A 17,430-nucleotide genomic window follows, 5' to 3' on the forward strand; every position below is an offset into this window, starting at 1 on the left:
GAACTTAACTTTTAAAAGGGTAGTGACATTGGTTTTGTATTGTAGAAAGACAGTTCTACCAGTGATACAAAGGGTGAACTAGACAAAAAAGAGACATGATTGGTAGCAAAAAGACCAACCAAAGTGGTTTTGTGTGAATCCAGGAGAGAAATAACAAAGACTGAATTAGGGCAGAGCTGGTGGGCATAGAGGAGTGGGGCTGAGGTACAGTTGTCTAAGGTACAACTGGGAGAATTAAATCATCTCTTGTGCTGATTTCTGTGAGGACGCTTTCACTAGCCTGGTCAAGGTGGCAGCAAGATGTATCTATGTTAAAGAGTAAGTAGAGACTATTTGAGGATACGTAGACTACTTTTTCAGGAATTTCCAGGAGTGAAATAAAGTAGGATAGTATGAACGTGATGTGACTTGGGCAGGGTTTTATGTTTAGTGTGGATGAGATGAATAAACTTAGAAGAAATTAATGTTTAATGGCTAAACATGTGGAATTTAAGTTGCCTGAAATAAAGGTGTCCAGTACAGTTGTAAATGCATCTGGGGATCAGCAAGAAAGGATAGGACACACAGATTGGAGGGTCCTCTTTATTTAGATGTAATTGAAACCATAGAAGTAGGTAAGTTTGATTAGGGGAAATGGGTAATACTGTAGGAGAAATTCCAGATGAATGCTAACAATGTAAAGGGTTCATTTAGCCATTAATTCAACTGCAATATATTGAGCACCGCCTACAGGCCAAGTATACTTCTTGGCCCTGAGGATATAGTATAAGTGACAGGGTTTGTGCCCTCATGGAGCTACCATAAAACGGATGTGGAGGAGGTGGGATGTGGAGGAGGGGCAGGGGACAGGTGGAAGAACAGATAATCATATCTGAACACATGATAAACTCAAATGATATTAACATCCTAAGGTAACAGTTGTTAGGAAACTAATTGTGAGATTAATTATGATTATTTAGAAGTACATGCAATGACTTAATGTCTCCAACTGTTGTGTCAAAGATAGCTGTGCTTTTTAAATGTTTGAATCAACCATACTGGCTATATAAACACACCCATTTTATCATGTAGTTTTGAAAAATGTGTGCAACCATGTGACTGCCACTGCAGTCAAGATGAGGATATTTCTATTACTATAAAAGTTTTCCTGGTGCCTCTTTGTAGCCTGTTTTCCTCACTACCACCCCCCCCCCATGGCTACAGATAACCAAGCTGTCCTTTTGTAACTAAAGAGTAGTTTTGCCTTTTCAGGAATTTTATAAAAATGGAACCATACAGCATGCAGTTTTGCATCTGGCTTTTTTCATTCACTTCTAATGTTTTTTTTTTTTTATTTTTTATTTTTGTTTTTTTTTTTAGCGTTTTATTTATTTTTGAGACAGGGAGAGACAGAGCATGAACAGGGGAGGGTCAGAGAGAGGGAGACTCAGAATCTGCAACAGGCTCCAGGCTCTGAGCTGTCAGCACAGAGCCCGACGCGGGGCTCGAACTCACGGACCGAGAGATCATGACCTGAGCCGAAGTCGGCCGCTTAACCGACTGAGCCACCCAGGCGCCCCATCATTCACTTGTAATGTTTCTGAAATTCATCCATGTTGCATATATCAGTAGTTTCTTTTTTTTAAACTACTTGTCCACTATATGGATGTATGCCACAAATTGTTTCTCAGTTTACCTGTTGATGGACATTTGAGTTGTTTTCAGTTTGGTGCTATTATGAATAAAGCTGTTTGTGATTATTCTTGTACAAGATTCTTAAAAGATTTTTTTAACATTTATTTATTTGGGAGAGAGAGATGTAGAGAGGCAGAAAGAGAGGGAGAAAGAGAATCCCACACAGTCAGTGGATCCTTCACGCTGTCAGTGAAGAGCCTGACATGGGGCTCAAACTCAAGAACTATGAGATCATGACCTGAGCTGAAATCAAGAGTTGGCTGCTTAACTGACTGAGCCACCCAGGTGCCCACATGTACAAGATTTTATGCAGACATCTTTCTAATTCTCTTGGAAAAATTTCTTGGAGTAAAATTGTGGGGTCCCATGGTAAGTGTTCATACAAATTTATAACAAACCATCAGATTTTTTTTTCAATATACTGTAACATATAACATTCCTACTAGCAGTGTATGAGGGTTTCATGTATTGACATGATCAGTCTTATTCTACTAAGACTATAGCAGTTATCTCATTTATATTTTAATTTGTATTTCATTGATGACCCATATGATGAACTTCTTTTCATGTGCTTATTGGCCAATTATATATCTTTGTGAAATGTTCACATCTTTGCCCAGTTTCTAATTGGGTTTTTTTTTGTTGTTGTTCTTATTATGGAGTTATGAGAGTCCTTTTTCTATTCTGGGTATAAGTCCTTTGTGTTGCAAATATTATCTCTCTACCAGGATGATCTTGACATACTCAATTTCATCTGCAAAGAGCCTATTTCCAAATAAGTTCACATTCAAAAGTATAGAGGTTAGGACTTGGACATATCTTCTGAGAGCCATTGTTGAACTCACTGTATATTTATTGCTTTCATCAAATTTGAGAAATATGGGGCCATATTTTCTTTGAGTAAATTTTTTGCCCCCTTTCTCTCTTTTCTTCTGGGACTCCATTTATGTGCATTTTTTAAAATATTATCCCAGATTCCTGAGCCTTTATTCATAAAAAAAATTGTTTTCTCTGAACTTTATTTTACTTTTTAAACAATTTTTAATGTTTTTTTGTTTTTGAGAGAGAGTGTGAGCGGGGAGGGGCAGAGAGAGGGAGACACAGAATCTGAAGCAGGCTTCAGGCTTCGAGCTGTCAGCACAGAGCCTGACGTGGGGCTCAAACCCACATACTGTGAGATCACGACCTGAGCCAAAGTCAGACATTTAACCAACTGAGCCACCCAGTCACCCCTTCTCTGAACTTTAAATTGTATTATTTCATTGATTTATAAGTTACTGACTCTTTTGTGTATCTCCTTCATCCAGTGAATTTTTCTTTAAACTTTGGATATTGTATTTTCATTTCTAGAATTTCCATATGGTTCTTTCCAAAGTTTTGGTTTTTCTGCTGAGATTTCCTGTCCATTCATGCATTATGCTTGTATTTTCCTTTACATCCTTAAGAAAAATAGGTGCTTGGCTTTAAACACCTTTTCTGCTCATTTCAACATCAGATATATTGGATTTGGTCTCTATTGATTGCCTTTTCCCTTAAGTATGAGTCACCTTTTCCTGTTCATTACAGGTCAAGTAATTTTGGATTGAATCCTGACAATTGTCGATGATACATTATAGAAACTCTGGATTCTGTTACATTCCTCTGCATAGTGTTGGGTTTTGTTTTCTGAAGCAGTTAACCTGGCTGGACTCAAACTCTGAACCTTGTCTCTTATCTTAAACTTTCTATTCTCTTGGCTTCTGCAATAGTAGTCTCTTCTGGTTCTCCATCAACTTCTTGTCAACTGCTAAAAAGAAGAACCTGATAGAATTTGTTGGTTCCTGCTCCCTATTAAAAGTGATTTCAGCGGAAATTTTTTGTAATGACATTCATGATAGAGGAGAAAGCTAAAAAAAATTGTCATAGGTAGTATTTCCTACCACTTTGCATTTGCAACATAAGCAGCAACTTCTTACCTTTTGGAAATCAAGTAGCATTTATTGATATTTCTTTGTTCAAGTTTCTTGGTCCCCATTGCTAGGCTTCCCATGATTAGGCATCTGTCAACAATTTTTTTTCTCTCTAAATCTCTAACTTAATGAAGAACCTTTAGCTTCTTTGTCATTATGCTTTGGATACTGTAATTTTCCAGGCTTTTTGCCAGAAACTTTTTTTTCCTGCATCCTTTTTCCTTTTGATATCATAGGTAGAAACTACCACATTGCCCAGTGACTTTATTTTTCTAATGCAAAGAAAATCTCCACTGATTACCTTCTCTTGTGTTTAAAAATTCTTTTAATATAAAACTCTGATATGCGTAGAAAAACTTGTTTATCTGATACCTAGTCTAATGGGTGCTGGGCCTCTCCTTATCTCCTTTATTCTGAAACACTAAAGGTTTTCTTTTATTAGTGGCCTTTAAAAAATAATTTTAGGGGCACCTGGGTGGCTCAGTCGGTTAGGTGTCTGACTTCAGCTCGGGTCACAATCTCATGGATTGTGAATTTGAGCCTCACATTGGGCTCTGCGGGGACCATGCAGAGCCTCCTTCCAATTCACTGTCTCCTCCTCTCTGCCCCTCCCTGCTCATGCTCTCTCTCTGTCTCTCTCAAAAACAAACATTTAAAATAATAATAATAAAAATATTTTAAACTTAGGTAGAAATATAGTACAGAACTTAATGTTAGCAATGATATAACCATAGTATAATTGTCAGTACTGGGAAATTAATGATGATACAATCTTATTCAAATTTTCCGGTTTTCCTACGAGTGTCCTCTTTCTGGTCCAGGCTCCAGTCTAGTATTCCACAGGGTATTTAGTTGCAATGTCTCTTAAATCTTTTCCAATCAAGTAACAGTTCTTTAGTCTTTCATGATGTTAATACCTTTTTGTAATGTCTTATTATTTATTTTTGAGAGAGAGAGAAACAGAACGTGAATGAGGGAGGGGCAGAAAGAGGAGGAGACAGAGGATCTGAAACAGGCTCTGCGCTGAGAATGCAGACCCTGATGCAGGGCTCGAACTCAAGAACCGTGAGATTATGACCTGAGCTGAAATCAAGAGTCGTTTAACCAACTGAGCCACCTAGGCACCCCCTATGATCTTAACACTTTTGAATAATGTGATGACTTATTTTGTAGGATGTTCTTGAATTGGGTTTTTCTAAAATTTTCTCATGATTGGTTAAGGTTGAGCATATTTTTGGTAAGAATCTCACAGAATTGATGCTGTACCATTCTCAGTCCCCCATATGCTGCTTTGTTTATGATATAATTTTCTTAAATATTTCCTTCACAAAGAGTAAGAACCATATCAGACACTGTTAAAATTTTTGTTTCCAATGTCAAACATAGTTTAGAAAATTCAAGAAGAGAAGGAAAGTCTATTTTATTTACCAACACTTTTATTCCTTTCTGTTTTTTCTTCCTTTCCCAATGGAGTTCCAAGATCCCTGCTTTTATCATTTCCTTTCTGTTTCAAAAACTTACTTTAGCCATTCTGTTAGAGTAGGTCTACTGGCAACCTATACTCAAATTTCCACTCATTTGAGAAAGTTTTGGACTCCCCTCATTCCTTAAGGGTATTTTTGCTCAATATAAAATTCTGGGTTGACAGTTCTTTCAGCACTTTAAAAATGTTGTGCCAGTTCCTTATGATCTCCGTGGTTTCTGCCAAGACACTGCTGTCCCATTGTTTCACCTCTGTAGGTCAGGAGTTGTTTCTCTCTCACTGCTTCCAAGATTATTCTCTGTCTTTAATTTTCAGAAGGTTGATTATGTTGTGTCTTTGTGTTTATTCTGTTTAGGATTTGCCCAGCTTCTCGAAGCTATAGGCTTATATCTTTTACCAAAATTGTGTACATTTTTAGCCATTATTTCTTCAAATTATTTTTAGCCCCAATCACTGTCTCTCCTCCTTCCGGGATTCTGATGACACAAATATTAGATCTTTGTTATGCCCCAGAAATTTCTGTGGCTCTGTTCATTTTTTCTCAGTCTATTTTCTCTCTGTTGTCCAGATTGGGGAATTTCTATTTTTCTATCTATAAGTGTACTAAATCTTTTCTCTCCTCTCCACTGAGTTTTTAATTTTGGTTATTTTATTGTTCAGTTATAAAATGTCTATTTGATTCCTCTTATATCTTCAATTTCTTTGGGGAGACTACGTTTTTTCATTTTTTAAATGTGTGTGTCATTGCCTTTTAAAGCATTTTTATAATGGCTCTTTAAAACATTTGTCAGATGAATCTAACACCTATGTCATCTTGGTGTTGGCATCTCATGATTGTCTTTTGTCATTCAAGTTGAGATCCTGGTTCTTGGTATAATGAATGATTTTCTATTGAATCCTGGACATTTCAGGTATGATAAATCTCTCTGTCTTATTTGTCTTCTGTTTTAGCAACCCTAACACTGCACCAACTAGGAGTATAGGAGTGCCACCTTGTTACTTGTTATGGGTAGAAGTTTACTTTTTCCACTGAGTTCTGTTGACATTGTTGTCGGAGAAGGGGGACTTATTATAGCTGAATAGTGGTGAAGGTCCTGACCCTCCACTATGCCAGTTCTGAAACTACCCCAGTGAGAAGGTATAGTGTGCCTCATTATCACCAGGTAGAGACAAAGCCTAGGGATCCAGCAGGGATAAAAGCTCTGACTCCCCATTCAGACTTCTCTGTCACCACCCCAGTTGGGGAATTGAGTTAACTCATTCATTTGGCAAGGATAGAAGTCTAGGCTCCCCAGTTGACCTTTGCTGATGGGAGTGAGGATGGGTCTGCCAATTTTTCCATGGTGTTTGGCTGGAATAGGGCAGTTATTGTCTAACTGTTTTCTGTCTTGCTAATTTATTCCTTTTCTGGCCTTTTGAACAGAGAAAGCATTTTCTTCTCGCATTATTAGTATTATTTTTATTATTATTTTGTATACCCATTGACATTTTCAGGTTGCCAGCTTCTTTAGCACCCAGCCCAGGATGTATAAGGCAAAGAGAAAACTTAGGAGTTCACCACTCTGTTGTTTCTTGGGTCTTGAAATCCTTAGCTTAGATTCTTCCTTCTTCTTTCCCCCCTTCCTGAATCCTCTTATGTTTGTTTTATATATAATATCAGGAGCTTTTACTTATACTTAGTAGGAAGAATAGGGAAAAGTAAATCTATTTCATCTTGTCTGGAAGTAAAAGTCATCATAATGGTCTTCGCATCATGAAAGTAATTGTATTTTAAAAACAAATACAGTATGTTTCTAAAATCTGTAATTCCTGAGTATAAAGCAAAACATTCTGATATTTTTATAAAAAAAATAATTAAATGCCATTATAAAGTAAACTGGTATATAATGAAGATTTGTAAGGTCTTGTCTTTGATTCCATTGTTTGAAGTGCTATTCAATATGATAGAATTCTAATACATGAAAATTAGAGTTGGTTGGCTCTATTGGGAGAAGATTGTGTTAGTTTAACTTTGGTAGTGTACTAATTGCCTAAATAACTGTAACTGCCCTTTGACCTTAGGAGAAGTTTTTCTTGTTAAAAAATTATTTCTTTAGGGGTGCCTGGGTGGCTCAGTCGGTTAAACGTCCGATTCTTGATTTTGGTTTGGGTCATGACCTCAGGGTTCATGAGTTCGAGCCCCCCATCCAGCTCTGCACTGACAGTATGGAGCCTGCTTGGGATTCTCTCCTCCCCTCTCTCTGCCTCTCCCCCATTCACGTGCATGTGCACATGCTCTCTCCTTCTCTTGAAATAAATAAAAACTTAAAAAAAATTTTCTCTCAAAGCCCTGTAGATTTTAGTGTCTCTTCTTATAAATATGTAAATGGTTATATGCGGGTATGTCAAAACATGAGTATGCACTACAAGAGACAGAAGCTTCTTTTCTGGTAGCTATGAAATTGACTGTTAAAAATCACCTAGTGCTTTTTTTTTTTTTTTTTTTTTATTTTTTTAAAAATTTTTTTTTCAACGTTTATTTATTTTTTGGGGGACACACAGAGACAGAGCATGAACGGGGGAGGGGCAGAGAGAGAGGGAGACACAGAATCCGAAACAGGCTCCAGGCTCCGAGCCATCAGCCCAGAGCCTGATGCGGGGCTCGAACTCACGGAACGCGAGATCGTGACCTGGCTGAAGTCGGATGCTTAACCGACTGCGCCACCCAGGCGCCCCTCACCTAGTGCTTTTTTGTTTTGTTTTGGGTTTTTTTTTGATGGAAGTGTCAAACTAAAACAACTATGTGTGTGTATAATTTACTTTCTAAGTAATTGGCTTCCTCCTTAAACTTCCACTGGCATAGTAAGTGGAAACTAAAAACCAAAGAAAAAACATTTAGGATTTTTGTCATGTACACGCTCATCCCTTAAAGTAAGAATGCATTTATCTCCCTTGACAATACAGATAACACATCTGTTGTTGAATTTGCTAGGCAATTTTTATCTGTGACTTACACTAGAAATAAATCTATACATCCCTATTAGATTTTGTATGCCAAATATAGCCTTGTAACTCTCAAAGCTTATCCCAAGCATAGAATTTCTTAAAGAGAGAAAAGATAATTACAAGTTGAGTCTCAGTCTTTATAATGTGATTTCGTTCATTCACTTATCCCTTTAGAGATGTTAATGTGACAAGCATATTGCATGCAGAGTAAAACAGGTTATTCAACCAGCTAAAACACAGGTAAATGACTGAGCATGTTAAATATATATTTACATTTTAGTTACAAAGGAGTTGATTTTAGTTATGAAAAGGATTGGGAAAAATTTTAGAGAATGTCAGTGACAGGCATTATACTAATATAATATTATTTTTAATGATTATATATCATGTCATGTCTTTTAGTACATTATTATGGGATGTATTATAATTGTAGTAAGAAGAATATCTAATATATTTATTTTAATGCTAACCGTGATCTAGGCATTGCTCTAAGTGATTTGCATGGAGAAACTCATTTTATCTATTACATATAAATTAATTCATTAGTTAAATAACTAACATAATGTAGCTTTTTACTGTTGACCCTAGTTCACCCAAATAAGATGATTTACATGTCATCAAGTGATCTAAAAAAGCAGCTGAGAACGTTTAATACCAACTGACTCTATTTATTAGGGCAATATTTATCAAGTAATACTGTTTCACACTTTGCCAAGAAAATGCTGTTTTTTTGTGTTAATAAAGATACAGGTCTTTTGTACGGCCACTGTGCAGACACTGCAAAAGTCCAGCGTGTTTTGACATCCTTATCCTAAGTTCCAGTGTTGAGACGGTCACTCTTTGGCTCCTTACAGCCTTTATTGCTCATGCAGAGCATCTGTGCAGTGGCTGGAATGGGCTCTCTGCCCCACAGTTCATGAACTCGAGGTGTGCTAATCACACACGTTTTCTTGATACAGTGATTCTGTTAGGTATCACATATGAACATACAGGCCTTTATCTTTCCTTAGTGATCCAGAGAGCAACGGTCTTTAAACATGGGTCTTTTTCATACCCTCCTCATTTTTGTCCCACAGTGGGTGACCATTAAAAACATCTGACAAACAAGCAGTTAACCAGTTTCCTGCTGAGATTAGTAAAATATTTAGTAGTCCTGCAACATCAAGGAGTTTCAGCCCTGCAGGAAACAGTTTGGTTCAACTCTTTTTTTTTTGGAGGTAGGAGGTAGGGAATTTACATTTTCATTTGGATGCCCCCTCGTAGTTTCAAGTGGGCATGAAAAAATGTACATATGTAGCTTTTAGTGTAAATTAATCTAAGGTTTTATAGTAGTTTTCTTTATTTTTTAAATTATATGAATAGCTGGAGTAGCTTGTCTTCCCTTCAGGAAAGAGAAATCTCTGGACTGGCAAAGTTAGTACCAGAATGCACAACTACAGCATCTCATCTGGGTTTATGTGATTACAAGTCAAACTAGAAAACTTACTTTAAAATAAAAATTATCATAGATTTGCAAATTTCAAAGGAAGGCACATGTTTAATTTACATATATTGAAATTTTTGGCCCATCTTTTCATGGAATAATTTTTTTAAATCCATGAGAAAGAAACAAAGTGTTAGTTGATAGTGTTATAAATTGAGAACAAGAACTATAACATTATAAACGTCAAGATCAATTGCTTACATTTTAAAGTACCAAAGATAGCAAAATGATATGATTTGTAAATAGTAAATCTTAAAGTACAATAGGAGATGACTTTTGCAGTCTTCTAAAATTATCTTTATATAACTTTTTCTTTAATCAAAATCAAGGTCCTGTGACATTGCATAGTGGAATTTTTAGAGCCGCATTTGTAGGAACACACTGCTCTGTTACAACAGATTTTGCTGTGTCGGTTCTAAAGATTTGTGCCTTACAGAATGTAGTATGATTTTATTACCCTAATTATTTCAGGCTAGTGGTCCTCAGAATTCTGGCTTCTGTTGATGCTTTGAATCATAAGAAGCATTTTTCTGTGCCAGAGGATGAATTTCAAAATGTCATTCACACATTTTTTTTGACATTCACAATTTTATGAACTTTAATGTTGTTATATCCAAGAAGAAAATATATAACTAAAAAGAGCCATATCAAACTTATTTTTATGACTGGCTGATGTGGAGTGGTGTGTAACATGTGACTCTTTCTTAAGGCCTCTTTTCTGTATATTACTACTTTTTGTTTAATTTGGAACTGTGTCCTCAATCACTAGCTTCTTGTATTTTTCGCATAGTTTTTATCTGGTTTATTGGGCAGTCTCAGTGCAGTGAAGGTACAAACGTGGAGTGATTTTATATTTCTCCAGTCACCACTTTCCTCCATGCTCTGTCAGATCTCCCATTCATGTTCCTTTATATCTGGTTACCTTTAATTTTAAAAATTGAGTCTGGTTCACTGTAAAATGCCAAACTCCGATCCCCAGCATTGCAAGCCAGTTGATTGGCTCAAGACACTTGGTGGAGGGAGGGTGGGCAATGATTTCTTTTTCTCTTCCTCTCACTTCGGTGGCTTTGAACATTTGTAGTCTTTGTGGTCGGTGGGGTGGGGACTTTTGAGACCTCTTCTGCCATACTCCACCTGTTTCATTTTTTTTTTTCATTTTTTTTTTTACATTTATTTATTTTTGAGAGAGACAAAGTGTGAGCAGGGGAGGGGCAGAGAGAGAGGGATACAGAATCAGAAGCAGCCTCCAGGCTCTGAGCTGCCAGCACAGAGCCCAATGCAGGGCTTGAAACGGACTGTGAGATCATGACCTGAGCTGAGGTCAGACACTTAACCCACTGAGCCACCTACGCACCCCATCCGCCTGCTTCATTTCATGGCCTTACTACTCTGATGTTGGGAAGCCAGGAGGGGGCCAGAGTAGGGGAAGATGCCACCCTAGCCTGGTTTCATTCCCTACTGACTTCCATGTAGATGATATTCATGATTTTCTTGAGGCAGCATTTGGTTTCTTCCAGTTCCCTCTGTCCCTCCCCTAAATGTTGGCAGCTCCTTAGAGATCCTTTTGTTGTTGGCTGTGGGTCCTGGTGTCAGTTCTGGGGCAGCAGGAAAAGTCCCCCTGGGTTTAGGTTCTTTTGTAAGTGATAAAAAGCCCAGTGACTTAAATAAAATAGATGTTTATTCTTTTGTCATATAAAGGTCTGTAAGTTTGCAGTCCAGAGCTAGTGTGATGGTTCTGTTCCATCAAGTCTTCAGGGACCCAGGATCCTGCCTACTCACCATCCTACCATCTCTAGGTTTCTGCCTTTGTCCTATGGTGAAAAGATGCTAACATCCACCCGCATTTCAAGCAGGTTGACAAAGCGAGTCAAGAATAAGAGCAAAAGGCACACGCTTGAAATGTCTTTTTAAAGTTGCCAGGAAGCTGTTACATTTACGTTCTACTCAACCACATGCAAGGGAGGCTGAGAAATATGAACTTTATTCTGAGCATTTAAGTAGCCAGCTGGGAATTACTGAGGAAGAATATTGGAGGATAATTAGCAATCTCTGTCACATTCACGGGATGCTCTGACATTTGCTTTGAAGCTATGTGCAAACTCACACCTCTACATTTATGTTATGTACAGGTTATACATGTTCACCAATATTGAATGTCTGCAGGATGCATAATATTTCATAGGGTATTGCAGGCTTACAGTGAATTGTATACAGTTAGGAGAAAGTTAAATCTTTCAGTAATAGTGTCTAAGCCATGGATGGAAATGCAGTTGGGAGTTTATATTTTCTACTAGGATTGTCTTGTGGTATTTCTGTCCTTTATAATCTTCATTTCTCTAGAAGAAGACTAGAACTGCAGTAAATTGGCTGACATATAAGTGTATTCACTATCAATTTGAGTATTTAGGGAAGTGTCATGTCTTTCATACAGATTTTCAATTGATGTCAAAGGGCGGTTATATTTTATTTTAAAAAGCATGTTTTATAATAGCACTATATCAGACATAATACTTTAATGGTACCATAAATAGCTGTGAACTGTAGCTATTTTAGTGTCACCATTTATTGGCTTTTGCATAAAGCTGTTATGTGATAAGTTTCATTCCCCCCATCATATTTAGCTGATGCATAGTAAACAACACTTCCACATTCTTGAACTCATATATACTGAGTGACCTTTCAACTTGCTTAGGAGGCATAGTGCAGTGATTTAGAACTACTGTCAAATCTTTTCCCCCAAAGTTAACTTGGAAAAAAATATTTTTATCATAAAATCTTTAAAGTACTTTGGAAACAAGCTTTGTATATTGCCTTGATTTAAACTCTAAACTACTTTTTATAGATTCCAGGATGTTTCCCTACCTTCAGGGAAACTGCTGGTGAATCTTAACAACCCTACTGCTTTAAAAATGTTCAATTATTAACCTATTAGACCAAGATCCATATTGTTGTCATTTTCAGTCAGATATATATTATCCATAACAAAATATACGTGGACCATAATCTATAACAAAGGTATATTATGGATATTATCATGCAGCAGTTAGAATTAAGCCACAGGGAACTGATATGTGTATTTTAATTTTCTTCCTCACAAATTCAAGATTTTCACCTAAGCTTTTAGCCTAGATCTATGTAAATTTAACAGTTTGAGCAAGTTATAACTAATAAAACCAATTTTCCCTATAAAACAATCAGTAAGAATCCCATTCTATAGGCACGTTTCATTAATCACAAAAGCAATGCTATTTTTACTTTGTTAGCTTAGAATGAAAATAAAAACTGCTGGAAAGAACTTTTCTGAAAGTAGGTAAATGAGAGGATGGAAATTTTCCCACTGGGAAGATGGACTCACACTTCCCTCTACCCCCATTTACCCTGCCTCTGATATGGAATGTCTTACATGTGGTTTTAATAATGGTTGGTTGTGTTTAACTAAAAGAAAAATAATAATATAGTAACTTTATTTTGGTTTGTACATTAAAAATCATTTCACTTTAATTCAATTTGATTACAATGTCAATTTCAAGCAGAACATGAGGTAGTGATATCTATATATATTTAGCAGTGGTTTTATAGGGTGTACTGTAATGTAGAAATAGAAGAACATCACTGGCAGTTAACTGGCAATCACACACATGTAGAGTCAAAGATGAACAAAAATTCAGGTTGACAAAATTCCATTGGAATCAAGTGAACTTTGACTTATGCTTACCCTTGAGTCTTTTATGCATGATGCATTATGAAAAGCTGGACTGTAAAGATAGGTATGGTATTTAATTGTGAATTTTTCTACTAGCTATAACACTGTAAAGCATTTTATAAAGCATATCCGAGACTCTTTTAAAACCTCAAAAGTACTTAAAATGGAATTAATAGATTTTCCCTGGATATCAGAAGGTCCTTGATAGCTTTTTAAATATTTGAAGTATATTCTGCATAAATTATTTGAATTTTTCTGGAAATCTAGACCTATTGGAAAGGACCTATTGCATCTGGCTCCCTCTTACAAGTGGCGTTCAGCAGATTGCATGTGTTCTGTTATAGGTTCACTACTGTGATAGACAAAGTGGCAAAGAGTGTGTGACCTGTCTGACATTAGCCCCTGTGCAGATGACTTTCCATGCTATTGGAAGCTCCATTGAAGCCAGCCATGATCAGGTATAATTTGCCACTGCCATTTTGCTGCATTATGGCCCAGCTGAGAAATCAGAGACCATCAAAATGGAAGTTATGTGCACACCTACAGCTTTGCTTTCCCTAATACATTACCCACTAGCACCATCTGCTAGAATTTTTAAAAATCCAAAATTTGGGGGATGGGAAACCAAGATCTTGGGAGATTTAAATTATTTTAGACTTCTAGTGGGTAGTTCATTATTAATTAAAATACAAAATTCTCTTATATTTGCCCTGCAAGTTATTTTCGTGTTTAAAAATTACATATAGGAAGCAGGGTTAGATAAACAACATAGATAACACTAGGGTCTCACTGTAATATACTCATTCAGTTCTGTTGAAGAGAGCTCAATATTCTAGAATGTGTATAAAATAACTGAACTTTCAGAATCATCACCTTACTCCCATAATTTGAGATCTTATTTAAATGACACTGCAGTGTTGTTTCTACTTTTAAGGTTTTATTTCTGAATTACAGCTTAAAATCTGAAAAGTATATTATTTCTTAATAATAAATTCCCTTGTTTAGATAGCAGCTTGCAAAAAAATATCCTGTTTATAACATAATACATATTTTCAGTTAAAATAATCATCGGATTAGACTAAACGAATGATCTAGGTCATAGAATTTCTAGTTTGGAGTAAAAATAAATACACATACACGATTTACAGTTTGACTAACCAGCTATGCTTTCTAAATTAACTGTTCATACGCAGAACAATGGTAGCTCACTTTTATATCCATTTTTCAGTAAATTTGAAGACTTCTAATAGTCTTGCCTGACTAGTCTTTTTTTCCTTCTCTCTGAGTAGTACCCTTGCATGGAAAGAATAAAAGAACATAGTAGTTTATCTTCTCAAACACATGATTTATCACCCAGCTCAAAAAAGACATCCTTAATGGCGCACTTCCCTAGTTCATAATGTCTCTGTCATTGTGGGGTTTCCTTCCAATCATCATTTGTTGATTGGTGTTGAGGAAAAAGCAACTAAATTAGGCAGAAAAAAATGCATTTTGGGAACTAACCACGGCGTGAGTTAGCTGCAGCTACCTGAGTGGATTCTGCCCTCTCTTTGGGAGAGGAATGTTTTCTGGATTGTTCAATGAAGGAGTTGGTTAGATGGCTTGCAAGATCCATTCCAGTGCTGCCATTTTCTGGTTGTGTGACTGATCTTCCTGCTCCTGGCTGAATAAGCCCCACTAATAATAAACAGTTAATAGCATATTGACTTCGAAAGCAGCTTGGAGATTACTCCAGTGCTTCTCAGAGTTTGGCACTGACCTCTGCTCTAGCTGCAGAAGAGAGTGCAGCAGGAATTAGAGGGACATGACCTAAGCTAATTGATAGAAAGTATTGTGTTTCCCTGTGTAAAACTATAACTTAGCTATATGCCAGGTGCTAAGGATAAGTGATAAGAATGTTAGACATGGTTCCTGCTCTCGTGGAGCTTGCAAACTAGCAACTTTACGACTTTGAGTATTTGCCAACAAGTCTAGCTGCTGCTGTATCTCTGTATCCATTCATGGCAGAAACACATGCATGAGCAGCATGAGATAACCATCCTGCAAAGGCCGCCTGTTAGGCTGAGCAAAGACATGAAGGAGTGTTTCAGAAAGCCACACACCTGAGAAGAGCAACCCATTGTTAGCAGAGGCAGCATGCTGCTGTACAAGAGCGCTGGAATGGGAATAGAGACCGAGATCAAACCTAGATTTGCCATGAAGTAGCTGTGGGAACTTGTCTCTCTGCCTCTTGGAGCTTGGCTTCTTCATGAATAAAATAATGAGGCTGGTTCAAGCTTGTGCCAAGTCCATGTGGTAAAGTTCTGGGCTAGTGTTTGCCCATATGGCATCTTTACAGGTTAGAAAAAAAAGATGCTTCTTCCTCAAGGCAATTTACCGCTGTCCAAATCCACAAGAACTACAGCATGAATGTTCTTCCCACCCCCCACCCCACAAGGTGTGCAGCACACAACCTGCACACGTATACGTAGAGGTCCTACACTACATCTACTGGAATGTCAGTTTTACGCAATGGTAAGTAAATAAAGACATTTCTATATTAAAGCAAATACAGTTGCATTAGAGTTGATGAATTTGCATGAAATTTTAAGGGAAAAAAAGACTTTCAGAAAATTTGTTGATAATGGTCAGGTGGATGGATGGAAGCTGGATGGATAGATGGATGAATGAATGGAGCTGTGACTGGATTGGTCATTCTGTACATTAAACACTCTACTTCGGTGGCCTCAGAGGTGCGAATGAAGTACAGTGTGATCAGTACTCCTCCCTTGTGCTTGGATTCTCGGGCTCCCTGAGGAAAGGAGGCACAGTAAATCTCTACTGCACATCCTCTGCTTTTCCGCATTATGTTGCCCTTACACTTTCCTCATACTCAGTGTCTATCTACGCAAAAAGTACTTCTTCACCATACCGAAAGCATAAACTTGATTTCATAAGTTGGAAAGGATGTACCACTAAATGGCTTTTTCACCTGTTAACCAGTAAATACTGGAAAACATTTGAAAGCAAGAAAAACTACAGTCACTTACAGAACGTGTTCTATCCTTAGTTCATTTGAGCCAACGTAATTTAATGAACAGAGTAAGTATTCTGAGAAAAAATATGTAAAATTTAGAGGCGACCCCTCTTAAAACAAACTCCTGTTGTTCTTATCTATGTGGAAAATGAAGGTGACAAATGGAAGAGCTCTCTAGCCTTGAACATTTACAGGCTACCTTAGTTTTTTAGATTTAGCCCTAGGAACTCAGCAAAATGGAGACTAAATGTATTGTTCAGTGTGTCCACTCACTGTATTAAGGAGTGAGAGGACAAGGACTGTGAAGTATCTCTATCAAAGGTCCATACAGATCTGTAGAATGGTCAGGAGGGAGATACAGTATCATCTGTATGCTGACAACGTCCAAATGTATGGATCTTTTAATTCTCCCACCAACAAACCTGCCTCTCCCTTCACCCCCGTCCTTTCTTTTTACCCATCCTGATAAACAACACCATCACCTACCTTGTTGCTCAAGCCAAGCTCCTTGGAGCATCTTTGCCTCCTCTCTCCTCCTCACATGCTACATCCAGTCCCAGTATCCCTTTGAATTACATCTATCATCTGACTACTTTTCGCTACCTCCATTGTTGCCCTTATAGTCACTATCATGGTTTTTTGTTTTTTTTTTAAAGATTTTATTTTATTTTATTTTATATTTATTTATTTATTTTGAGAGTGAGGGGGAGAGAGAGGGAGCAATAAAGAGAGAGCAAAAGAGAGAATCCCAAGCAGGCACCATGCTGGCAGTGCAGAGCCTAACACAGGGTCCCATCTCATAAGCCGTGAGATTAAGACCTGAACTGAAATCAAGAGTTGAACACTCAACTGACTGAGCCACCCAGGCGCCCTTAAAAATTTTATTTTTAAGTAATCTCTCCACTCAGTGTGGGCCTCGAACTTAACAACCCCAAGATCAGCAGTTGCATGCTCCACTGACTGAGCCAGCCAGATGCCCCTATCCTGTTTAATCCAGGCAACTGCAATAGTCTTTACACTAGATTCCTTGTTTTCTGCTTCTGTTCCATTGTGGTCTATCTTCCATGCAGTAGCCAGAATTATTTTTAAGTTAATCCGATCAGATTTTCAGCTGTTCAGAACCTTCCAGTGGCTTTT

General features: G+C 37.3%; 1 protein-coding gene across 1 annotated transcript in view; it reads left to right on the forward strand.

Annotated features, from left to right (window-relative positions):
- Nucleotides 1-17,430, forward strand: part of STAU2 (staufen double-stranded RNA binding protein 2) — a 304,556-nt gene that overhangs the window by 187,379 nt on the left and 99,747 nt on the right. Inside the window, 1 exon segment of the mRNA XM_030304456.2 lies at nucleotides 13,622-13,735. Coding sequence (XP_030160316.1) covers nucleotides 13,622-13,735 — 114 coding nt within the window.

The sequence above is a fragment of the Lynx canadensis genome, chromosome F2 (assembly GCF_007474595.2).
Source record: "Lynx canadensis isolate LIC74 chromosome F2, mLynCan4.pri.v2, whole genome shotgun sequence".
NCBI classification, from domain to species: domain Eukaryota; kingdom Metazoa; phylum Chordata; class Mammalia; order Carnivora; family Felidae; genus Lynx; species Lynx canadensis.